At 49.6% G+C, this 26,250-nt stretch overlaps 2 protein-coding genes across 5 annotated transcripts in view; both read right to left on the bottom strand.

Annotated features, from left to right (window-relative positions):
• Window positions 1–653: 653 nt before the first annotated feature.
• FUT11 (fucosyltransferase 11) lies at window positions 654–16,477 on the bottom strand. The gene is given in 4 exon segments (XM_060236284.1): window positions 654–2,002; window positions 13,017–13,642; window positions 15,841–15,946; window positions 15,948–16,477. Coding segments are annotated over 4 exon segments (1,410 nt in total). The 3' UTR covers window positions 654–1,854.
• Window positions 16,478–22,120: 5,643 nt separating this feature from the next.
• SEC24C (SEC24 homolog C, COPII coat complex component) overlaps window positions 22,121–26,250 on the bottom strand; it is a 73,008-nt gene continuing 68,878 nt past the window's right edge. For all 4 annotated transcript variants that reach the window (XM_060236654.1, XM_060236655.1, XM_060236656.1 and 1 more), the window contains 3 exons: window positions 25,127–25,318; window positions 24,648–24,737; window positions 22,121–24,273 (listed from right to left, as the gene is read on the bottom strand). In XM_060236654.1, the coding sequence (XP_060092637.1) occupies window positions 24,133–24,273; window positions 24,648–24,737; window positions 25,127–25,318 (423 nt within the window). In that variant the 3' untranslated portion in view covers window positions 22,121–24,132. The remainder of the gene's footprint in view (window positions 24,274–24,647; window positions 24,738–25,126; window positions 25,319–26,250) is intronic.

The following is a 26,250-nucleotide window of genomic DNA, read 5'->3' as shown; positions in this document are numbered from 1 at the left end:
AAGATGAAATCTAAAGGGTCTCCAGATCCTCACCTTCTGCCACTGAGACAATATCCTCTGAGGAGCACCACTAAAGGAGGTTTTCCGGCTTTGATCTTGGCACTGAAGGTAACAAGAAGTCTGGTCTTTTATGTGCTAACTCAGACTTCTTTGTCCCCAGAAATCTAGACACTAGCTGTCTCAAGTGCTCACATCAGAAGATGATATTGGATTTATATCCTGCCCTATACTCTGAATCTCAGAATGGTCACAATCTCCTTTACCTCCCCCCCCCCCCCCCTCACACACAACAGACACCCTGTGAAGTGAGTGGGGCAGAGAGGACTCTCACAGCAGCTGCCCTTTCAAGGACAACTCCTATAAGAGCTGTGGCTGACCCCAGGCCATTCCACCAGGTGCAGGTGGAGGAGTGGGGAATCAAACCCGCTTCTCCCAGATACGAGTCTGCACACTTCACCACTACACCAGACTGGCTCTCAGATGAGCCTCCACATTTGACTTACTGCCAGTGTGCAGGGGCATGCACAGGCTATTGAAGCATTGATCCAGGAGTGCATCCCAACTCCCCTTTCTTTTGCATTGCTTCCCAGGCCAAGAGAGGCCCAATTCTGGTTTGAGTCCATTATCCAACTTTACAGTACCTCAACGTAAAATGAGTTATTTTTCAATGTTATTATTACAAACTGCCATGATTAAAAATAGTTACAAGAGCTCTTAACATACAAAGGGCATAAAAACAGACTTATAAAACGAAGAAAGGCAAAGCAGAGAATTTTGCAAATAGAACTGCACATTGGGGAATGGAAAAAAGATACCTAATCAACTGAACACCATCACTAGTGCAAATTCTTGTAATTCAGTTCTTCCAAAGTTTCTTTGTTCAAGTGTTCCGATTCACTTCCTGTAGCCATCAGTATCACCCCACTAGATGCTCTCTACCCTATACTGTTTCTTCTTAACTTACTAGTTCTAGGCAGATGACTAAAATACAGAAAAAGCTAGACTTTTTTGAATGGCTACAAAAATCTATCACAGATGCATAAAAGGAAGGGATAGGTCTGCCGTTATCTTTTAACAAACCACAGAAGAGGGAATGTCTCCAGATGATCTGTATTTGGGATCAAAGGAAGAATCCAAAGATTGCTAGACTCAGTCAAGGTCACATGATGTCTGGTCTCTTAGAATACTTCCCTTGATGGTTGGGTAAGAAGGCGCCACAACAGAAACCAGGAAGAGCCAAATATGAGCAGTAATCAAGATGCTCTCCAGGTGGAGGGAGACCAGCAGATTGAGTTCAGCACACATATCCTCCTCCACAGATTGCGCTGTTAGAATCACACTTTTAAAAAATGGTTCTCATGGCTTCCTGTCTGGAACTGAAGCAAGGGAGTTCCAGGAAAGACTGAGGTACTGTAGCCGTTATTCAATAAGTTTAAACCAATGGGAAACGTAAGAATCCTCTCTGACTAAACTGAGGTAGCATTGCAAAATAAAAGCACTGTAACAGGAATGGGATGCAAAACGTAATTTAAAAAATATACTTTAAAACTTGAGAAATTAATACTGAACTGCCTGAAATATGATGCCACAGGACCTGTCTGGCTATTCCAATGAATTCAGTTCCAAGCGATTTGGCATGAACATGAAGACCGTTTGGGCGATTCCAGAACCAGCTGACACAACACTTCTCCTCTTTGGCCACGGGAGGAGGCTTGTGGTTGCCTGCCAAAGCGGCATCTCCCCGAAGGCTTGAAGCCAGGAGTCCCGGCAGGAAGGGGGCAGGCTGTCCCCACAAGGAGGAATTCCGAGCTGTGCAGCCGGGCAATACTGAGAAAGGCTGCGCAGGAGGCACCGTCAAGTGGGTCGGGTTCTCTTCAAGAAGACTTTGTGCATGTAGTCCCAGAACCTCCCCGGGTCGCTCTCGTTGTGATGGATCATGGCTGTGAGGGCCTCAGCTTGGTCCAGGCTCTGCCAGTAATCCTGCAGCCACATCTCTTTCCAGCTGCAACACAGAGAAGAAGAAGAAGAAGAAAATGGATGCCGAAAACTACAACACATAAAAGGGTCTTAGACAGGAACTGACGGACGCCCCCCCCCTCCCCAACAGCAAAGACAAAGTTAGACAGAAAGGATTTGTGGGAACAGAGTGTAATTTGCAGGTGTGACCACAAGGGAAAAAACTCCAGCAGGTGACAGAAGATAAAGTGGGTGCACAATTGACATTATCCTCTTTATTGTTTTCATTAGCCCTCTCTGCTGCCACCAGCTGTGTGGATTTTCACCAGTTTAGGTTCTTCTTACTATGTATGGTGAGCCAATTTGGTGTAGTGGTTAAGTGTGCGGACTCTTATCTGGGAGAACCAGGTTTGATTCCTCACTCCTCCACTAACACCTGCTGGAATGGCCTTGGGTTAGCCATGGTTCTTGTAGGAGTTGTCCTTGAAAGGGCAGCTTCTGGGAGAACTCTCTCAGCTTCACCCAACTCACAGGGTGTCTGTTTTAGGGGAAGGAGATAAAGGAGACTGTAAGCCGGTCTGAGACTCTGATTCAGAGAAGAAGATGATATTGGATCCCGCCCTCGACTTCGAATCTCAGAGCAGCTCACAATTGTCTTTATCTTCCTCCCCCACAACAAACACCCTGTGAGGTGGGTGGGGCTGAGAGAGCTCTCACAGCAGCTGCCCTTTCAAGGACAACTCCTGGGAGAGAGCTATGGCTGACCCAAGGCCATTCCAGCAGGTGTGAGTGGAGGAGTGGGGAATCAAACCTGGTTCTCCCAGATAAGAGTCCGCACACTAAACCACTACACCAAACTGGCTCCTGCAGCCACATCTCTTTCTAGCTGGAACACAGAGAAGGGCGGGGTATAAATCTGCAGCCTTCTTCTTCTTCTGTGTTACTATCCTTGCCCACAAATAAGGACAAGGGAACACTCTTTTCTGCACATATTATATGGCAGATTTTAAGAGCAGATTTTAAAAATCATTAAGAAGAAAACAGAAATTGTAAATACATAAAAAGTCGTCATAAACTCCAGGATGTCCGGGGGGGGGAGGGGGGACAGCTATAGCCAGCAATTTGGTTTTACGCTTAGTGCTTACATGAGTGGGCTGTTGTGTTAAAAATAATACTGCTTTGGGGGATTTAATATTTTCTGCCGGGGCTGTAGATTACTTATTGCTGGAAAAAGGACAATACGTCCAGCCAACATGTTAAGGGTTTATTAAGCCAAGTTTATAGCATCCAAAAGACTTCTATTCAGCTGTGGTCAGCCATGAACAGAGGCAGGGAGAAAGTTATTGTAAGCTACTGGAGAGAAAAGCAGGACATGAATATACAAAATATATAAATTAATAAAAATAAATGAAATAAGACTTTTCAAACAGCTTCTCAAGGGTCAGGATCCCATGCTGCGAGCTCCATAATGAAAAAGGCCAAAGGCAGAGACCTGTTAGGGATGCCCTCAGAACAATGTTAGACTATAAGAACATCAGAGAAGCAATGTTGGATCAGGCCAGTGGCCCATCCAGTCCAACACGCTGTGTCACACAGGGGCCAAAAAACCCCAGGTGCCATCAGGAGGTCCATTAGTGGGGCCAGGACACTAGAAGCCCTCCCACTGTCCCCACCCCACCAAGCACCCAAATACAGAGCATCACTGCCCCAGACCTAAGAACACCAGAGAAGCCATGTTAGATCAGGCCAGTGGCCCATCCAGTCCAACACGCTGTGTCACACAGGGGCCAAAAAACCCCAGGTGCCATCAGGAGGTCCATTAGTGGGGCCAGGACACTAGAAGTCCTCCCACTGTGTGCCCCCAAGCACCAAGAAGACAGAGCATCACTGCCCCAGACAGAGTTCCAACAAGACAATGTGGCTAGTAGCCACTGATGGACCTCTGCTCCAGATGTTTATCCAATCCCCTCTTGAATGTCTCTGAAAGAGCAGCAGGGGGCACTCTCTGAGTTTTTGGGAAGAAGTTAATACTGGGTTTTTTTACAAATGCTGGACCTTGCAGGTCTTCACTATTACAACTGAGCTGTGTCTCCTTGCCCCCCCCCCCACTTCTGCCCAGGATGGGAAGGGCTGCAATCCAACCCCTGCTGCAGCAGCAGCAGTTCAACTAATCTGTGCGCCTTTCACTTGCCCTGCCACAGGAGCCTGCCCTTGCCCTCTTGTAACAGCTGCCTGACGAGGAGTTCTGAGGAATCCAAAAGCTTGCACAATATTTTGTGTCCTAACAAAACAGGTACTACATTGATTTGATTTCTTGTTCTGGATATTGTGCAGGTTGTATGCTGCTCTAAAAAATGCTCTAAGGCTCTCAAAGGGTCTTAGGACAAAAAGTGGTAAAGCAAACCAAACTGAGCATGGGCTTGATATTTCTCCTCACAAGCAGAAGCACCAGAGCAGCTCAAAGAGGAAGGAGGTGGGCTCACCACGGTGATTGTTCAGTTTGGTGTGTGGTTAAGTGTGAGGACTCTTATCTGGGAGAAGCGGGTTTGATTCCCCACTCCTCCACTTGCAGCTGCTGGAATGGCCTCGGGTCAGCCATAGCTCTCTTATCTGGGAGAACCGGGTTTGATTCCCCACTCCTCTACTTGCACCTGCTGGAATGGCCCTGGGTCAGCCATAGCTCTCTTATCTGGGAGAACTGGGTTTGATTCCCCACTCCTCCACTTGCACGTGCTGGAATGGCCTTGGGTCAGCCATAGCTCTCTTATCTGGGAGAACCGGGTTTGATTCCCCACTCCACCACTTGCAGCTGCTGGAATGGCCTTGGGTCAGCCATAGCTCTCTTACCTGGGAGAACCGGGTTTTATTCCCCACTCCTCCACTTGCACGTGCTGGAATGGCCTTGGGTCAGCCATAGCTCTCTTATCTGGGAGAACCGGGTTTGATTCCCCACTCCTCCACTTGCACCTGCTGGAATGGCCTTGGGTCAGCCATAGCTCTCTTACCTGGGAGAACCGGGTTTGATTCCCCACTCCTCCACTTGCACCTGCTGGAATGGCCTTGGGTCAGCCAGAGCTCTGGCAGAGGTTGTCCTTGAAAGGGCAGCTGCTGTGAGACTCCTCTCAGCCCCACCCACCTCACAGGGTGTCTGTTGTGGGGGAGGAAGGTAAAGGAGAATGGGGGCCACTGTGAGATTCTGTCCTTGAAAGGGCAGCTGCTGTGAGAGCCCTCTCGGCTCCACCCACCTCACAGGGTGTCTGCTGTGGGGGGAGGAAGGGAAAGGGAGACTGTGAGCTGCTCTGAGTCTCTGATTCAGAGAGAAGGGTGGGGTATAAATCTGCAGACTTCTTCCAGTTTGGCCTGCGAACATCAGGTTGCTGTTTACAAAAAGCAAGGCAGTCAGACACCTACCTCTGCACTGCTCTGCTTTGAGAATAACACAGAAGGTAGAAAAACAGGTTGCTTACCTGTAACAGATGATCTTCGAGTGGTCATCTGTGCAGTCCCACACATGGGTCTTGCCGCAGGCACGAATCCATACCTCGGAGTCTCCAATCGCTCGCCTAGAGCGCTTTTTGGCGCGCTTTCCACTCGCTCCGGGGAGCAGGCATCGACTGCGCATGCCTGGAGCGAGCGGGAGGCGCCATTCCCACTCAGTTTCTTCCAGCCGCTACTGACAGTCTACAGAGGTAAATTCAAAGCAGAAAAAGCCAGCAGAGGGGAAGGCTGGGTGGGCGTGTGTGACTGCACAGATGACCACTCGAAGATCATCAGTTACAGGTAAGCAACCTGTTTATCTTCTTCGTGGTCTCTGTGCAGTCCCACACATGGGTGACTAGCAAGCTGAGAGTCAAAGGAAGGTGGGTGCTGGCAAGAGAAACATTATCATACTTACAACTGCATGCACTCACCTGGGGTGATTTTAGTGGAAGATGGACCTGAGGACCGCTTGGCCGAAAGAGGCATCCCGTCTAGCACGAACGTCCAAGGCATAATGAGAGACGAACGTGGACGGTGAGGACCATGATGCAGCAGCACAGATGTCCTCCAAAGAGATGCCTTCAAGAAAGGCCGAGGAAGTGGCAACAGCTCTGGTGGAATGAGCTCTAAGGCCCTCAGGCAAGGGTTGTTTGGCCACTTCGTAACACAACCGAATAGTGCTGGATACCCATTTCGAAAGTCTCTGGGTAGAAATTTTGTGTCCTCTTTGAGGATTGCCGTAGGCCACAAACATGTTAGGGTCTTCATGGAACGGTTGTGTACGAGAGAGGTAGAAGGACAAAGTTCTTCTGACGTCGAGAGCATGAAGAGCTCTTTGCCCTGAGTCCTTAGGATCCGGAAAAAACGTGGATAACGAAGTAGAAGTTGAAAGGTGAAAATGTGATACAACCTTGGGTAAGAAGGAAGGGTCCGGTCTTAGGACCACCTTATTCCTATGAAAGACAGTATAAGGAGGGTCAGAACGAAACGCACACAAATCACTGGCCCGCTTGCCTGATGTAAGCGCAACTAGCAAGGCAGTCTTCCAAGAGAGAAGATTAAGGTCCACGGTGGCCAAGGGTTCAAACGGGGGCTTCATGAGTTGAGAAAGCACTAACGACAAACTCCAAACTGGTACAAATGGTTTGACAGGAGGGTGAAGGTGCAGTATGCCCCTTAGGAAAGATTTGGACAGCCTATGTGAGAAAACAGTCTGGCCATCGATAGGTTCGTGGAAGGCAGAAATGGCTGAAAGGTGAACCTTTAGAGAGGAATAACTGAGACCTGATCCATGCAAAGACAGCAGGTATTCCAGGATCGAAGGCAGGGGTACCGACTCTGGGTGGAAATGGTGGGAGGCAGCGAAGGAGCAGAAGCGCTTCCATTTGCATTGGTAAGAGCACCTGGTAGAAGGTTTCCTAGCATTCAGGATAACTTCCGCTACTCCCGATGATAAGGATGTGGTCGAATTCTCCAAGCTGTGAGGGCCAGAATCTGGGGGTTGTGGTGCCACACCTGGCCTTGAGCTTGGGTGAGGAGATCGCTTGCCAGGGGGAGGCGGCGATAGGTATGGTGGGACATTTGGAAAAGGCTCGTGAACCACCCACGGTTGCCGTGGCCAACATGGTGCTATTAGTATGCAGTCTGTGCCATCCCGAGCAATCTTGGTTAATGATCGGGTGATCAGGGGGGTCAGTGGAAACAAGTAATGTAGGGGACCCCTCCAATTGTGCAGGAAAGCATCGTTGCCTCTTCTGGTGTAAAAGAGCGGACATTTCGTGTTGTCTTTGGAGGCAAAGACATCTATCTTGGGAGTCCCGAAGCCCGCAAAAATGCGGCGTAAGTAGAGTGGATTGAGAGACCATTCGTGGTCGTCTATACGAATCCTGCTGAGAGAGTCGGCTAGGACATTCACTGTCCCTGGAAGGTGGATGGCAGTCATAGGCGGACAGATCTGGTGCCGCCCTGTTTGTTTATATAGAACACTGTGGCTATATTGTCCGTTGTGACCTGGACATGTCAACTGACTATCAATAGGAGGAATGACTGAAGAGCCCTGTGTACAGCTATGAGTTCTAGGCAGTTTATATGCATAGCCCTCTCGGAGGCAGTCCACAGCCCTCTGACTGTCTTGTCCCCTAAGTGGGCTCCCCACTTGGAGGCATCTGTGGTCACCACAGTAGATGGAGGAAGATGAACGAAAGGTTTCCTGCAAAGTAAATTGTTCGGTACTGTCCACCAGGTGGGGGAGAGCAGAACATCCTGAGGTACAGTGAGAACAGTGCTTTGTGGTTGTAGGTGCGGATGGTAGGCACGAACAAACCAAAGTTGAAGATGTCGCATGCATAGTCTCGCAAATTGAAGAACTGAGGTTGTTGCAGCCATGAGGCCCAAAAGACGCTGTATAATTATCGCTGGTTGCACTGGAGTAAGCCGAGTTAACTGAGCCAATGATATGATGGTGTGAGCACGATCCTCTGGGAGGAAGACAAGATGAGGAGATGTGCAAAGGCGCGCACCTATGAACTGCAAGTCCTGAGTTGGAATGAGGTGCGATTTGGTGACATTTACACAGAGGCCCAGGGAAGCAAGAAGAGTGAGAGCTGTTTCGAGATTCTTTGTCAGCTGATGTGCTATAGGGGCGATGAGCAACCAGTTGTCTATGTACGGAAAGATCGGGACGTTGCGGAGTCGTAGAGCAGCCGCGACCACCTCCATGCACTTCGAAAACACTCTGGGTGCCGTGGAAAGACCGAATGGGAGAGACCGAAATTGGAAATGGTGATGTCCCATGGCGAAGCGGAGATATTTGCGGTGCTGAGGTCTGATAGTCACATGGAAATAGGCGTCCTGGAGATCCAGGGATGCCATCCAGGAATCTTGGGAAATTAGAGGAAGGATGGATTGAATGGAGATCATTCTGAATTTCTTGTAGGCTATTCGCTTGTTTAGCCTCCTGAGATCCAGAATGGGTCGCTTGCCCCCATCCCTCTTGGGGACTAGGAAATATCTTGAATAGAAGCCTGTCCCTCGATGTTGAGGAGGAACGGGTTCTATGGCATTCTTTTGGAGCAAGTCCAGGACCTCCTGTCGGAGATGTGGAGAGGGAGGGGTAATAGTGAAGTAGTGGTGGTGAGGTGGCGAAATGAACTCGATTGCGTAACCTAGGCGGACTATGGTTAGCACCCAGGAGTCGGTTGTGATTGAGCTCCAGGTGGGATAGAAAGGAGAAAGGCGTGTCTGGTAGGCAGGCTGCATCTGTCGAGTTAGTTGTGTAGGGAAGTCAAAGAGACTGCTTGGCAGGCTGGGGAGACTTCTTGGTCTGCTGAGACCGAGGCCTCTGCTGGAAGGGTGGCTTTTGCTGTGTGGGCTTCCTCTTCCAGTACTCAGTTTGCTTGGGCGAACACGGACGTCTCTGGAAGGATGACCTCCAGGGCTTAAGCTGGTTAAATTGCTGGGAGGGTGGTTGGGAAACTCCCAGGCGTTTAGCCCTCTTGCAACCATCGTCTACCGAGGTCAGGACCTCATCTGTGGAAGCGTGAAAAAGGCCTAGGCCGTCAAAGAGCAGGTCCTCGATTTTCTGTTTGATGTCTGGCTGTAAATTGGTGGATCTCAGCCAGGTGTGGCAACGCAAAGCCACTGAGGAGGCAAATACCCTTGAGGAGCAGGAGACAGCATGACGAATGGAGTTGATTTGCTGCTTTGATACTCTAGACAGCTTGGACACCAGACCAGAGGCTGTCTTTTGGAAAGTCTCAGGAAGAGAAGGGATGAGAGGCGTGAATTGGTTGGCCAAGTTAAAGATGTATGCGGCGAAATAGGCCAAATAATTATTCAGCTTCGAATTGGTAGAGGCAAGGTTGAAGATTTTCCGTGCCAAGGTGTCTAATTTATGTCCCTCTCGATCAGGAGGAGTAGGGTGTCTGGAAGGCTTAGCCTTGGTTGCTGAGTGCACAATGATGGAGTTAGGAGCCGGGTGAGAGGCTAGAAACTTGGCGTCAGGGGCGTGCACCCTGTAGAGGGAGTCGAAGCGCTTCGAGGTGGGTGGAATTGAAGCAGGCTTGTCCCAGGCCTCTCGTAGGCCTTCCAGGTGTACCGACAGTATAGGAAGAAGGGAACCCGGTGGAAAGTCTGCTTGGACTAGATCGTGAACAATATCCGACACCTTGGGTGAATCTGAGGGAAGCGCAATTTTTAAGGTTTCAGCCATGGTGGTAATCAGGTTTAGGTAAGCCTTCGAAGCATCAGAAGGAGAAAGGCGGACCTGTGGAGTGGAATCCAAAGCTGGTGAGGCAGCGGGGTCTTCAGACCTGCGTTGCCGATTCTCTGAACAGTGGAGAAACACCGATGTCCCGGAAAGATCCAGGCCAGAGAGACGGCCGAAGATAGATTTGGGTTGGATCGGAAGTAGAAGGGCCGGGTTCAAGGAAGTCCAAAGGCACCACACTGAGAACCGAGGGCGAACGAGATTGTATCGGGATCACTTCGACCATAGCGGGGGAGTGAGGCGTGAGTTGAGGCATCTCGGTGATGACATCAGAGGGCGCCGACAGTTCTGGTGGAAGCAGTAGTTGGGCCGAGGCCGATTGAGACGTAGCGGAATCCATCGAAGTCAAGGCCGAATCCGCTGTAGGGTCGCAAGATTTTTTTCGAGGCCGAATACGATGGATCGTGAGATTTTTTCGGTGCTGAATCGGTATGTCGAGATTTTTTCGAAGCCTTATGGCCAGTATCGGCATGCTTCAAAGGTCTCTTGCCGGACTTATACTTCTTCTGCAACTGAAGAACAGCCGAGGAAGCCGAATCTCCCGCTTGCTGTGGGGGAAGGCGACGAATCAGAGGTGGGCATAGCCCGCAAGTGTCAGCTTGTGTTCTATTGATACTAACCATATTGCCTATAGTGTTTATTTGCCTAAGACTAACCCCGGTGATCCCCAGTAGAATTTTAGGCATGCCTGAGGGGGAAGAGAAAGGTGGGAGGGAATTAGGCGCCAAAGGCAATAAACGGCCTGGAAGCGCAGAGGGAGACACCGCCGCCGCTTCCCAGGCGCCGCAAGGACATCGGCCGGGAGGGGGAGTGGAAATGGTCCAGCTAGAAAGATAACAGGCGTGTGAATCAAACACCTCAGAAAGTAGAATGCAACTTTATTATGAGAATGATTTAAAGCCCCCCGGCTCTGATGTACCCCCATAAATGCTAGTGCTTGTTCCCTGTATGTTATCACTCTCAAAGACCTTCTGCAAGAGTAACATTGTGTATTCAATAAATGAAACTTATTTTCAAAAGAAAAGAGTCCTATCATTGTTGAAGCCTTGATGAACCCTGCGCTGACAGCAAGGACCGTTTGAGGAGGAAACTCTTAAGTCTCGCTGCACGATTTTTACGGGCCTGCTTGCCGAAATTGGCGCAGTGCAGACAAGTATCCACGTGATGGGCTTCCCCGAGGCAGAATAGACAGTGGCTATCCCCGAGGCAGAATAGACAGAAAAGCGCAGAAAACCGGTCTTTTTTTAAAAAAAAATTTTTTTATAGAGTAGCGAAACGGGTAGCGAAAATAGAGAGAAATGGAGAAAAATACGATACCAAGACACAGAACGAAGAGGAGAAAAACGAGCTGAAGAGAGGAACGCAGCGAGGTAGGTGTTGTCCGGGCGGCAGAAGGGAAGAAACTGAGTGGGAATGGCGCCTCCCGCTCGCTCCAGGCATGCGCAGTCGATGCCTGCTCCCCAGAGCGAGTGGAAAGCGCGCCAAAAAGCGCTCTAGGCGAGCGATTGGAGACTCCGAGGTATGGATTCGTGCCTGCGGCAAGACCCATGTGTGGGACTGCACAGAGACCACGAAGAAGATCTACTGGTGTCTGTCTGACATTCAATTGAGCCTCTACCCCTGAATCCATGGGGGGGGGGGTTACCATGGAAAGAGGCAGCCCCTGGGTGCTCCTTCCTGAAGCGCCCTACCTGTGTCTGGGGCTCAGCAGGGGCTCTGTTTTGCATGCAGAAGGTTCCAGGTCCAATCCCTGGCAGCATCTCCAGTTAAAAGGGACCAGCAGTGGGTGATGTGAAAGACCTCCTCTGCCTGAGAACCTGGGGAGCCCCTGCCAATCTGAGTAGGCAAAGCTGGCCTGGTTTCAGTATGAGGCAGCCTCACCTGTGACCCATGTATTTGCCTGGAAAGTTAAGACATTTGGAAGCAAGGCAGGAGGACACTGGAGAAGGCGCTGCATTTGGGAAGCTAAATGATGGGGTCTTGCACTCCTCCCACCTTCCCTAGCAGGAGGCATTTCCCTAGGAAGAGCCTGGCCACAAAAAACCTTTGACTTCAGTAATCCTTCGAACAGTCCTGTAAGACCAGGCATTTTACTATCAATCTGGTGCTGCAGAGGCTGCGTGGGCAGGAAGCAGAGCGGCTGGCCACTCAGTTCATGGCCCAGCCAAGATTTGATTGCATTAAGAAGCAAGAGGAAAACATATAAAGGTGCCTTCCTGCAGGAACAAAAAACAAGCCTCTGTGAACAGAGTGGCAAAGAGGAAAACAACCGTAAAAAAGAGCAGTAAACTTAAAAAAAAATGTGCAGTATTACTTTCTGGAAAATAAAGCCAGACTTTTATGGCCCCTTCCAGTGTTTTCCTCATTTCTTCTCAGCAGAGATTTGAACCAGAAATTTCCAGTTCAAAGTCGCACTCTTATGCCTACGCTAACTAGACCAACTTTCTTTCTATGGACTAAGGCAGGACCCTCAGAGTAGCGCTATAAAGCCAGCAGTGAGGCAGTAACACCGGGCCTTTGTACTTTAGAACACTCAAAGAGCTTCCCATCCTTTACCGTGCTCTAACCCTTACAACAAGCAAAAGAAGGTGGCCAATATTATGGTCTCCCCTACTGCAAGTGGTGGCTGAGGGAGAAGTCACAGATGCACAGCTTGTACCTGTACCAGTAATGGCTTTATAGGGCAGCGTATTTGACAGATGCACCTTATTTGTTTTATTGTTCTATTGTTATGATTGCTAATTGTATTGTATTGTTTTTAAGTTCAAATGGTAGGTTTTTTACTGTTGTTCAGTTCATGTTGTGATCTGTCCTGAGCCCATTATGGGAGGGAGGGAGGGAGGGAGGGAGGGAGGGAGGGAGGGAGGGAAGGAAGGAAGGAAGGAAGGAAGGAAGGAAGGAAGGAAGGGAGGGAGGGAGGGAGGGAGGGAGGGAGGGAGGGAGGGAGGGAGGGAGGGAGGGAAGAAAGAAAGAAAGAAAGAAAGAAAGAAAGAAAGAAAGAAAGAAAGAAAGAAAGAAAGAAAGAAAGAAAGAAAGAAAGAAAGAGAGAGAGAAAGAAAGAGAAAGAAAGAAAGAAAGAAAGAAAGAAAGAAAGAAAGAAAGAAAGAAAGAAAGAAAGAAAGAAAGAAAGAAAGAAAGAAAGAACACTCAAGTGAGAAAGCTTCCAGTCCTTGTGTTTGTACTACATATTAAGACTTGTGTTACTATGTCAGACAATTGTCAATCCAGGCAACATTCTCCCTTTCAAATTTAACTAATATTCTGTGGGATAAGCTACAGTTGTAAAAAGGAGATGCTGCATAACTGCCAGTACCTGTCTCCTTCGGGAATGTCCTCAATGTTCCCATATCCAGGCGCAGGCGGAGGGCAGCCCATGTGCGTCAGCTGAACGATGCGAGGTTCAGGAGCCGGCACTTTCCCACCAGTCCTCTTATGTTCCCTCTCTGCAGCGAGTCTCTCATTCTCTCTCTCACAGACAAAACACTCAAATGCATTCAGGTAATTCGGCAGAGTCATGTCATTCACTCCCCACTCACGCCTCTCCAGGTGCTCCAGCAAGAACTGGTTCGTAATCCCACCAGGTTTCTTATATTCAAGATATTTCATGTACTCGTCTGGGTTCCTGTCCAGGAAGTTGAGATATTCTGCGAGTGCTTTGGGGCTCTCAAAATCATCAATAAGAATGATGGAATGGTTATTGGGCATCCAGTCTCGTACTGACGGTGAGCCTCGATACACAGGGACAGCTCCGACATGCATGGGCCGCCAAAGTTTCTCTGTCATGTAGTCATGACATATGGCATTCTCCATGGCCAAATGAAACTTGTAATTGGAGATAAAAGTCATGAATTCAGAATCTTCTGTGGTTGCTGTAGATGTGTCCTTCAACCTCATACTCGGAAACTCTCGGTTGTTCAGGCATGCACCATACGAGTCCACCTAGAATAGAAATAATTCCAGAATTGAACCTATGAAGCTGCCTTCAACTGAATCAGACTTTGGGTCCATCAAAGTCAGTATTGTCTACTCAGACTGGCAGCAGCTCTCCAGGGTCCCAAGCTGAGGTTTTTCATGCCTCTTTGCCTGGACCCTTTTTAGTTGGAGATGCTGGGGATTGAACCTGGGACCTTTCTGCTTACCAAGCAGAGGCTCTACCACTGAGCCACCGTCCTTCCCCTAATAACAGAACATACACAACTGCCTTCTACTGAATCAGACCCTCGGTCCATCAAAGTCAGTCTTGTCTACTCAGACTGGCAGCGGCTCTCCAGGGTCTCAAGCTGAGGTTTTTCACACCTACTTGCCTGGACCCTTTTTAGTTGGAGATGCCGGGGATTGAACCTGGGACCTTCTGCTTACCAAGCAGATGCTCTGCCACTGAGCCACTGTCCCTCTCCTAAATTGTTGGCTTTTGTCCCATTCTGAATATAAGAATAAAATCTTGGCTTGTCTCTTGCTGGCATCTCTTCTTACTTAGCAGCAGGAAAATCAGAAAGTTTTTAAGTTCTGTTTCTCATCACAAATTCATTCTTTCCCAAGTTATCTGCCATAACTTAACAGCCACCTCAAACTTTGTAAATTTGCTATATCCCTAACTGCAAGAATTCTGTCCCAGATATTTAGACTACTGTTTAAGCACAAGAACTATCGAATGAGACCCAGATATGTGGACAGACTGGTAATTTCTACTAGGGCAATTGGCTTTTTTTCATGTTTTACAGATGGGAAATTAGCTTAGCATATCTACAAAGATTATATTATCCCTTGACGCTGCCACTGCAAATGAGTGCTCTGCTCATCTTGGATATGTTTTAAGCAGTTGCAAAGAAATGCCCCAGTTTGTACTTTGACCCCACCTTTTATATTGTTTCCCACAATACTTTTGCTCTGTCAGCCAGGCTCCTGGCCAGGGCAGCTCCTGCCTGGGTCTTCTGGGACCAACACAAGCTTCTCTGGTTTTTTTAATTCTAGGAGGCAGCAGAAGGTGGTTCAGGCAGCCGGCTCCAGGTTGACTCAGCCTCCCATCCTTCCAAGGTCAGTCAAATGAGTCCCCAGCTTGCTGGGGGGAAAGTGGAGATGACTGGGGAAGGCAATGGCAAACCACCCCGTAAAAAGTCTGCCGTGAAAACATTGTGAAAGCAACGTCACCCCCAAATTGAAAACGACTGCCTTTACGTTTAAGCTTCTTGTGGGCTAGATTCTACCTTGTCAGACACGCATGCAGTGTTATTCTCAGTAGTTGATGGAGCTGTTGCCAGTACAAACAAGGAAGCAGAGAAAGCAGGGGTGCCAAAGGGCCAACAGATACCCCTGCATTTCATGCTCTTTGGACCCCTCTATGTCATCAACAAATGTTTTAGGGAAGTGAGCTTAGCCCATAGAAGTATACATCACCAAAAAAATCTGGTGGCCTTTACAGTCCCACAGAAACTTTGTTTAGAATGGATACAGACAAACTTGACATATAATTTGTCATCTCCACACCACGGGAGGCTCACTAGTTTAATTTCTTATGTGCCTGTCTTCTGTAATTGGCACAAGAACCCGATCTGAAAGAAATGGGGCACTCTTAATCACAGTATACAGACAGATCTACAGGGTCCTCTTTTTCTAAGTTATGGACCCATCTCCTCAGGGAGGTGTGCCCAGTCCTTTCACGTTTGACAGCATTTGACTATTTCAGTTTTTAGTATTTTCTGGCAGCCCTAGCTGAGATTCTAAAGTGTGGTTTTTTATGCATTTTTAAAATCAATGTTGTTTTATTTACATTGTAAGCTGCCTTGAGCTTTGCAAGGTAGAAAGGCAGGTCATAAATGGTTTAGATAAATAAGTGCAGTGGAAGTGATTTGCATACACTGTTCAAAAATAAAAACCCTCGGGGCATATCCGCAGGACATATTGGTCAGTACTTGTTACAACTCAGTGATGCTATATTTGCATCAACGTGTGCACAAAGTCCACTCTTGCCCATTGTGTATGAATGGGACAAGATGTGGTTTGTAAATGCTCCCAGTGTGGTTTGATTACAGAAAAGGACCAAACCACCTGCAGCCAAGACAGCTCCACTGCAACTTGCAGCTCCTCCAGCGCCTCCTCAGCCTCCCCATTCTGGTTGGCAGTTGCAGCTTGCCGCCTACCTGGATGTGCTTCATGAGCTCGCGGACGTATCTGTCGCGGTCGGAGGGCACGTCGCAGTGGGACTGCAGGTAGAGCAGCGCGGCGCGGCCGGGCGGGCGGGGGCGGGGGGGGCGGCGGGGCGCGCAGGTAGGCGAGGCCGGGCAGCCACTGCAGGCTGAGCGGGAAGTCGGCGTGGCGGCGGAAGGTGGCGCTGAGGTTGAAGAGCGCCAGGCCGGCCCGGTGCGCCAGCAGGAAGTTGTTGAGCGGCGACTCCTCGTGGAAGAGCGCCCAGCTCTGGTGCGCCAGGCGCGGCAGCGGCGCCTCGGAGGCCCGGAAGTCCGTCCCGTAGAAGAGCAGCGCCCGCGTCCGCCGCAGCCCCCGCGCCGCCCGCGCCCGCGTCGACACGCACCGCGCCGCCCCGCACGACACCCGCGCCGAGGGCCCCGGCCAGTGCGGGAACAGCGCCCCGCTCCACCACAGCAGGATCGGCGGCGCCGCCCCCGCCCACCGCCCCGCGCCCGCCGCCGCCGCGCCCGGCCCCCCGCAGCCGCCCCCCGCCTCGCACTCGCCCCGCGGCGCCTCCCGCGCCTGCCCCGCCGCCCCCCGCACCGCCAGCCACGCCACCAAGGCCCAGCCGCAGCCGCCCAGCCACGCCATCCCGCCGCCTCCGCCTCCTCCTGGGCGGGGACAAGAGCTGCCAGCGCGGCCTCCTCCGCGGGCGCCCCCCTGCCGCCGCACAGAGGGACGCAAGAGAAGCCAGTGCCCCCCCCCCCCGTCCAACACTCTGGCCGCTGCCATCAGGAGGGGCCAGGATGCCAGAACCCCCCCACCCCCCAGCACCAAGAAGACAGAGCATCACTGCCCAGACATGAGAACATGAGAGAAGCCATGCTGGATCAGGCCAGTGGCCCCCCCAGTCCAACACTCTGTGTCACACAGTGGGGGGAAAACCCCAGGTGCCATCAGGAGGTCCATCAGTGCGGCCAGGACAGCAGAAGCCCTCCCACTGTGCCTCCCCAAGCACCAAGAAGACAGAGCATCACTACCCCAGACATAAGAGCATAAGAGAAGCCCTGTTGGATCAGGCCAGTGGCCCCTCCAGTCCAACACTCTGTGTCACATAAGAACATAAGAGAAGCCATGTTGGATAAGGCCAATGGCCCCTCCAGTCCAACACTCTGTGTCACATAAGAACATAAGAGAAGCCATGTTGGATAAGGCCAATGGCCCCTCCAGTCCAACACTCTGTGTCACAGAAGAACAGAAGAGAAGCCCTGTTGGATCAGGCCAGTGGCCCCTCCAGTCCAACACTCTGTGTCACATAAGAGCATAAGAGAAGCCCTGTTGGATCAGGCCAGTGGCCCCCCCAGTCCAACACTCTGTGTCACATAAGAGCATAAGAGAAGCCCTGTTGGATCAGGCCAGTGGCCCCTCCAGTCCAACACTCTGTGTCACATAAGAGCATAAGAGAAGCCCTGTTGGATCAGGCCAGTGGCCCCCCCAGTCCAACACTCTGTGTCACATAAGAGCATAAGAGAAGCCCTGTTGGATCAGGCCAGTGGCCCCCCCAGTCCAACACTCTGTGTCACATAAGAACATAAGAGAAGCCCTGTTGGATCAGGCCAGTGGCCCCCCCAGTCCAACACTCTGTGTCACATAAGAGCATAAGAGAAGCCCTGTTGGATCAGGCCAGTGGCCCCCCCCAGTCCAACACTCTGTGTCACATAAGAGCATAAGAGAAGCCCTGTTGGATCAGGCCAGTGGCCCCTCCAGTCCAACACTCTGTGTCACATAAGAGCATAAGAGAAGCCCTGTTGGATCAGGCCAGTGGCCCCTCCAGTCCAACACTCTGTGTCACATAAGAGCATAAGAGAAGCCCTGTTGGATCAGGCCAGTGGCCCCTCCAGTCCAACACTCTGTGTCACATAAGAACATAAGAGAAGCCCTGTTGGATCAGGCCAGTGGCCCCTCCAGTCCAACACTCTGTGTCACATAAGAGCATAAGAGAAGCCCTGTTGGATCAGGCCAGTGGCCCCCCCAGTCCAACACTCTGTGTCACATAAGAGCATAAGAGAAGCCCTGTTGGATCAGGCCAGTGGCCCCCCCAGTCCAACACTCTGTGTCACATAAGAACATAAGAGAAGCCCTGTTGGATCAGGCCAGTGGCCCCCCCAGTCCAACACTCTGTGTCACATAAGAGCATAAGAGAAGCCCTGTTGGATCAGGCCAGTGGCCCCCCCAGTCCAACACTCTGTGTCACATAAGAGCATAAGAGAAGCCCTGTTGGATCAGGCCAGTGGCCCCTCCAGTCCAACACTCTGTGTCACATAAGAGCATAAGAGAAGCCCTGTTGGATCAGGCCAGTGGCCCCTCCAGTCCAACACTCTGTGTCACATAAGAGCATAAGAGAAGCCCTGTTGGATCAGGCCAGTGGCCCCTCCAGTCCAACACTCTGTGTCACATAAGAACATAAGAGAAGCCCTGTTGGATCAGGCCAGTGGCCCCTCCAGTCCAACACTCTGTGTCACATAAGAACATAAGAGAAGCCCTGTAGGATCAGGCCAGTGGCCCCTCCAGTCCAACACTCTGTGTCACATAAGAACATAAGAGAAGCCCTGTTGGATCAGGCCAGTGGCCCCTCCAGTCCAACACTCTGTGTCACATAAGAACAGAAGAGAAGCCCTGTTGGATCAGGCCAGTGGCCCCTCCAGTCCAACACTCTGTGTCACATAAGAACATAAGAGAAGCCCTGTAGGATCAGGCCAGTGGCCCCTCCAGTCCAACACTCTGTGTCACATAAGAACATAAGAGAAGCCCTGTAGGATCAGGCCAGTGGCCCCTCCAGTCCAACACTCTGTGTCACATAAGAACATAAGAGAAGCCCTGTTGGATCAGGCCAGTGGCCCCTCCAGTCCAACACTCTGTGTCACATAAGAACATAAGAGAAGCCCTGTTGGATCAGGCCAATGGCCCCTCCAGTCCAACACTCTGTGTCACATAAGAGCATAAGAGAAGCCCTGTTGGATCAGGCCAGTGGCTCATCAAGACCAACACTCTGTGTCACATAAGAACATAAGTGAAGCCATGATGGATCAGGCCAATAGCCCATCCAGCCCAACACTCTGTGTCACAAAAGAACATAAGAGAAGCCCTGTTGGATCAGGCCAGTGGCCCCTCCAGTCCAACACTCTGTGTCACACAGTGGCCAGAAAAACCAGGTGCCATCAGTGGGGCCAGGACACTAGAAGTTCTCCCACTGTGCCCCCCCTCCCCGGCACCAAGAATACAGAGCATCCCTGCCTCAGATGTAAGAAAAGCCCTGTTGGATCAGGCCAATGGCCCATCCAGTTCAACACTCTGTGTCACACAGTGGCCAAAAACCCCAGGGTGCCATGAGGAGGTCCATCAGTGGGGCCAGGATGCCAGAAGCCCTCCCACTGTTGCCCCTCAAGCACCCAGAATACAGAGCATCATTGGCCCAGACATAAGAGAAGCCATGTTGGATCAGGCCAGGAGGTCCATCAGTGGGGCCAGGACACCAGAAGCCCTCCCACTGTTGCCCCTCAAGCACCCAGAATACAGAGCATCACTGGCCCAGACATAAAAGAAGCCATGTTAGATCAGGCCAGGAGGTCCATCAGTGGGGCCAGGACACTAGAAGCCCTACCACTGTGCACCCCCCCCCCCCACAGCACCAAGAATACAGAACATCAGTGCACCAGACATAAGACAAGCCCTGTTGGATCAGGCCAATGGCCCATCCCATCCAACACTGGGTCACTCAGGAGCCAGGTCCACCAGTGGGCCAGGACACCAGAAGCCCTCCCACTGTGCCCCTCCTCCAAGCACCAAGAATACAGAGCATCTCTGGCCCAGACAGAGTTCCAACAATATGCTGTGGCTAATAGCCACTGATGGACCTCTGCTTCATGTTTATCCCATCCCCTCTTGAAGGTGTCGCCACCACCTCCTGTAGCAGTGAATTCCACCACCAGCAGCACAGCATCACAGGGGACAAGGCGAGAATGAAGCCCTGAGGAGCAGTTGGCTGTCTGCCTTCCTCTGCAGGCACACACCGCAGCTGGCTGCCACACTGCATTGGGCTGGGGGAGCTGGGCTTCATGGGGGCCCCAGGCTTTGGCCTGCACGTCTCAGAAGAACTCCTGAACATTGCAGGCAAAAGCTGCCTTCAACAGGAGGATGCATTTTAATCTTCCCTGCTGCTGGGGGAAAGCAGCACCTCGCTCGCCCCCCCCCCTCCAGGCAGCAGGCAGGCAGGCTCAGTTGGGCCTGAATGTAGTCAAGTCATGCTCTCTCCTAAGAGCCAGTTTGGTGTAGTGGTTAAGTGTGCGGACTCTTATCTGGGAGAACCGGGTTTGATTCCCCACTCCTCCACTTGCACCTGCTAGCATGGCCTTGGGTCAGCCATAGCTCTGGCAGAGGTTGTCCTTGAAAGGGCAGCTGCTGTGAGAGCCCTCTCCAGCCCCACCCACCTCACAGGGTGTCTGTTGTGGGGGAGGAAGGTAAAGGAGATTGTGAGCCGCTCTGAGACTCTTCGGAGTGGAGGGCGGGATATAAATCCAATATCTTCTTCTTCTTCTTCTTCTCTTTCCTTGGTTCTCTTAGAGCAGCCTTCAGCATGCTCATGGAAACAGAACAACAAAGCTTAGAAGCATATGAGTTGGAAGGGACCCCCTGAGTCACCTAGTCCACCCCCTTGCAAAATGCAGTAAACTCACAAATACTGCCCCCCGTCTGTCTTTCAGCTCAAGACAGCTGACACCAGGCAGCCTTTACTCTCAGAAGGGCAGAGCTACTTCTCTGCAAGGCAGCTTTGCCCCCGGAAGTAGCCACCATGGTCTTTAGGGAGTGCCCCCTCTACTGAACAGTCACACTCTTTTGAGCGGCTAACAAAAAGAACTGGTGCTACGATTTCAACAGCCCTCCCTGGCACACAGTCTTCTTCACTAAGAAGTCTCAAGGGTGGTGCTGGGCCTTGATCACTCACCCCAAGTAGAAAGAATTCTTGTACTTACAGACTACTCCAGGCAGCCCCAAACTGCAAGAATATCCCAGACAGCGATGGGATGCAGCAGCCCAGTGTATCACTGCCAGCATTCTGCAGCGGGAAAGCATCTGGGAGACCCAGATTAAAATCTCTTCTTGCCAAGCAAACTCCTGGGGTGACCGGGGCCAATAATTCTCTCTCAAGGTATCAAAAAGTGGTTGTAAGGAGAAAATACAGGAGGCACAAGCCAGGCCGGCCAGAGGGGGGCAAACAAATGCTAAGCACTGTTATAAGCTCTTGGGGAGTGTTCAGGGTGTTTGGCATACATTCATCCAGTGGGATTCTCTCACAACATTCCTTTGACACAAGATGGAATTGCCCTTCCTGCTCTTAACAGGCAGAAGAGCTATACTGGCTGGCTCACCAGAATTTTTGTCACTCCTGTATTACATCAAGGCAAAAATAAAAATATTTTACTATCCAACACTGCAGTCTTCTAAACCATGTTTGATCAACAGTAGAGTCTCAAGTTCACAGGGGCATTTTCTTATATATAGAAATTCAACCACTGTTAAAAGACTATGGTGTATATCTGTTTACTTATGTATCTGAAAGCAAGGATTGGGAATGTATTGCAAAATACAGTTGCTAGAACATTGTTAACACTCCCTAAGTGTCCACGTAGTATGGGTATAGCCTCTATTGCCACAAGAACACTGTAGGCCTTTCTTGAAAGTCTTACCGGAAAAAAATGGCAAGAGAATGTTTTAAGGTAAAATATTGAGGAGCTACAGCCACTGAACTGATCAGGATAATGGATACCTGAATCTGAAAAATAGTCCACCACTGACTCAAATTAAGCATTGACTGCAACCTCTCCTTTGACTGCTGCTGAAAGTTGAACGTGAACTACTGTTACTGTTTTATTCTCTACTACACATTGGATGGCAATATTCACAGTCATGAAGGGTTTGTAGGAAATGCATTTTCAAGCCAAGTGAACAGCCTCCCAAGAATATATCATTCCGACAGGAAAACAGAAAGGCAATTTCTTAGCCTGGCATAAAAAGGAGAAAAATTGAGTCTGTACAGGCTGCTTTCTAAGGGCAGACAAATGCAGATTCCTTTCTGATTTGATTGATTGGATTTATATCCCACCCTCCCCGCTGAAGCAGGCTCAGGGTGGCTTTTTCCAGTGTCTTGGCCTCAGTATGCCCACTTTCCTCCACCCAAATGGTAAACAAAACTCATAGTAATGAAAGCCAAAATTTACTGTTAAGTACCTCATGAAATTCATTGCAAAGGACAGCTTTATTCGCCACCAAACATGATCGAATCACCCTCACACCAGTCCTCTCCCCTTCCCCAAAATACAGGGCTTGGGAAAAAATAATCAGTATTTATTTAAACTAACAATGACATAAAATACATCTTAATATAATTTTTATTTTTTTACAAATTAAGAGATGCATTGGAAAAAAGTGAAAGAAAAGTGTTGTGATCTTATTTTTGTTCTTGTTATATTAATTCTAGAAGTCTGTGTTATAGAAATCTGGTTACTGAACCTTGTTTTGGGAAGCAAGTTTTCATCTGATTTCTAGGTTTTCGGTTGGAGACAGGATGTGTGTTCGGAGGGGGGGGGGGACAAAACATCTCAGCCCTACTTGCCAATCTGAGCAAGGCTGCTGAAAAGCTCCACAACTTGAGGCCAGTTACAGTTCCTGGCTTTCCCTTGTCTATGTGAAGAAAGAAATGGAAGGGAAGGGAAGACCCACTGGCTGCAATAGAAGGAAAATAATATCTACAAACACAAGCACACACTCTAGAAGGTCATGGGACTAGAAACCACACACCTGGATTATTTAATCGGTCTTGTGCACAAGGATTCCAACGGTCTTGCCCGCCAGGTGCCCAAAGCCACCCCTTCCCTGCCTTGTTCTTCGTTTACATGTCAGTGCAGCTGCTGCAGTGCATCCTGGGCACTGCAGCAACACTGTGAAGTGCAGCATTTACTTAAAAGTAAAATCACGTTTCCTTTTGAAAATTCATCAGCCCTTAAGAATTCTAAAATCTCAAACTTGTCTCAGGAGAAACCTGTTTTGCCCACCCCTAGCAAAACCACTCAGAACGGCCAGTTGTAAACCATACGGACTTGCTGTCTGAGGTGCAACACAAGCAGACTTCCTGCTACTCGGCCAGTAGTGACCACTTGGGATATCAGGGTTCCACAGTGCCATATGCTGAACCATATGGGATCTAATGGTTCCAGAGCCATATGCTGAAACTGCCCATGGCCAAAGTCTTCAGAGCTATTAAGGCTCAGAATCCAGAGCGAGACGATCCAAAACTCATCACTATGGATAGGAATAATTCCTTCTCTGTGGTGCTAACGGACTTGTTGATGCTTCTCAGCTGCTGCTTAGATGAACCAGGTCTAGGGGAGCCCCAAGCATAAGCCTGGGCTCCATTCAACACCTTGGTATCAGCATCACCTTTCAAAGTAAACCACAAGGGAGCAGAGCACGGCCTTCTTACCCTTAAGAGGGTGTTCTGAGCAAACCCCAGCAGAGGGACAGGAGGTAACGCATCAAGGGAACAGGATGTGGGCATAAACAGGGATGCTGGTTCCTTCAAAAAGGTGGCAGCACCACCTGTGCACACCAATCCAAAGACAGAATCAGCACCCTCTCCTAATCGCTTACTTTTTCTGAGGCAGGCCTACCCAGCAACCCCATGGCGACAAAGGCCAGCTTGCTCTCTCTCTCTCTCTGTCTCCAGGCTCACAGCACAGGTGAGATGGTCTCTAGACAACCACAACTCAATTAATTTGTATGCCACCCTACCCGTGGGCTGCACAGGGCCTGCCAGCCACCTCCCTCGCTAGCTGACGCCTTGCTCCTTTTCACTGACTGTCATGCGCACACACATCAAGGCTGCAGCTGCTGTTTACAGACGAACACCACCTGATGCTGAATCATGTCAAACGGAATTCAAGAGACATTTCTTGTACTGGAATTGGGGTGGGAGGAAGTGCAGATTCCTGCCAAGCAGAGGAATGCAGATTTAAGACTGGGAGCTCAAAGTCTTGTCCTCCACCCTGCATCGGTGTTTCGCCTGTCCATGTCTTGTTCTTTCGAGAGGGCTTGGGAGATACTGAAAATCTGCTTATGCACAGTGTATTAAAATTATGGAATTGTACAGGTTTCTATATTGTTCTTCTCAAAGGAACTGGGCCCATTCTTCGAGTGGTGAGCAAGGACAGAAGTGCCAAGGTTGAAATCCAGCATCACTCCCTCCTCTTCCTCTAGCTCAGCAGCTGGCGAATCTCCTTGTGCATGTGGCAGAGGAAGTCCACGTACGAAGCCCCCCCATTCATGCTCTTGTCTTCCACCAAAAAGTGTTTGAACAGCATATCTAGTTTGTCTTCCTGCTTCACAATCATAAGCTGCAAGCAAAAGAAAAACACGAGTCAGAGATGACTGGTGGTAACTCCTGGAGACTCTGTTTTAAACTCTGCCTAGCTGTCCCATAGAGAAAAGCTTTCATAGCCTCAGGCTATCCAGTGCAATATGAGAATTACCCCTTGGCAGCCTGAATGTAACAATGCCTCTCCCCATTTTGACAGTGAAAATGCTGAGCTACAACATACAGGAGGGATGCAGAAACAGGAGCTGCTAAAAATGAAAATATCCATCAAGGCCACTTGCTGCTCCCCAAACCCCCGACTTTTTTTTTTAAAGGGAACTGTCACCTCTGCTGCTGCCCCTGCAACCAAAAAAGAGCTGTGAAGATTTTCAACAGCCAAAGAAAGAAAGTTACCTTCATATAACGCGATCTTTGAGCCTGGAACATATCAATGATGGATTGAACTTTCTTTGAAAAGGGGTTATCCAAAACAGGAAGTGTGCACTGAAATACACAAAAAAGCAAGAACTATTTCCATCACCAGTCAGCCACGTTATTCACTAGCTACAACCTTCTCCCCACTGCAAGCAGGAAGAGGTTGCTCAGCTCAGGGAGAAACATCAGGGGGTGTTACAAATCTCTGTGGCCCCGCTTGGAAGGAGCCACCCAACCTCACTGGGGGGTTAATGCCCTTCTCATAGCATCATGGAACAACATAAAAACAACCTTGCCCGTTCCTTCTATTCATCTACGGCCTACCAAGAAAACAGAAATTCTCTTGAGGCAAATGGGGTTCTGGCACAGGCTTTGCCTGATCTTATGTGAATATTCTGCCAAACGGCCTATCTGACTAAGCCATATATCGTCCCCTTATCCCATCTAACCCCACTCACCATAGAACTGCTGATTTGGCTGAAAGATGAAACTCCAAAGAGGTTCTGGATCAGCCCCTGCTGAACATTTACTCCTACCCACAGGAAAACGTTCAGCCCGTTTTCTAGCAGGTACAGGTCACCTTTGGAGAGGCGCTCTTCGGAGTTTCTGATTGCTGTTGGTAAGGAGTCACTGTTGACGTCTACTTTGGTCTGAAAAGATAAGACTGGAATCATCACCTTGTGGGAGTAGACACGCGTATCATCAGACTCCCCAAATAGTCACTACAGTGGGAAGGAAGTGGCAGAATCTGACCAATAGTGCTGAATCTTCAGACTTTCAGGTTTCATCGGATGCCTTAGTGGGGGACTGGCAAGTTTGATTATTTCTAAGCCAGTGAAGGGTGGGGTAGCAGGGCTTCCTCCCTTAAGATCCTTAGCAATGGCTCATCTCTTGACTCTTAAAGATCAGGTGATTTTGGATGTGAATGTAAATACCCCCTTCCCCACTCCTTTTGTTATGAGAACTGTTGACCTCGCTTGGGAAATTACATCTATGAACTGAAGCTATATGTCCCAAGGCACATATAATACTGTTAGGTGACTTTAATGCTCACATTGGGAATGGTAGGTTAAAGGTAAGGGGAAACAGCTAGGATGGTGATAATGATCCACTATATACTAACGTCACCATCTCTGTGATAATATATTACACTTTGAAGTAGGGTCACTTCTGGAAAGTGACCATCAACCACTTATATTCTGTATTTGTTTCTGAAGCTTGGGGGATTGTGGGACACTGGGATCTCATATTAAGAACATAAGAGAAGCCATGTTAGATCAGGCCAATGGCCCATCCAGTCCAACATTCTGTGTCACACAGCGGCCAAATATATATATATATATATATATATATATATATATATATATATATATATATATACACACACACACACACACACACACACACACACACACACTGTGGCTAATAGCCACTGATGGACCTCTGCTCCATATTTTTATCTAACCCCTTCTTGAAGGTGGCTATGCTTGTGGACGCCACCACCTCCTGTGGCAGTGAATTCCACATGTTAATCACCCTTTGGGTGAAGAATATTGAAATTACAGCCAATATTCACCTGAGA

Source organism: Heteronotia binoei, chromosome 4, assembly GCF_032191835.1.
Source record: "Heteronotia binoei isolate CCM8104 ecotype False Entrance Well chromosome 4, APGP_CSIRO_Hbin_v1, whole genome shotgun sequence".
NCBI lineage: Eukaryota > Metazoa > Chordata > Lepidosauria > Squamata > Gekkonidae > Heteronotia > Heteronotia binoei.
The sequence above is the reverse complement of the archived record's forward strand: the minus strand, read 5'-3'. Positions and strand labels throughout refer to the sequence as shown.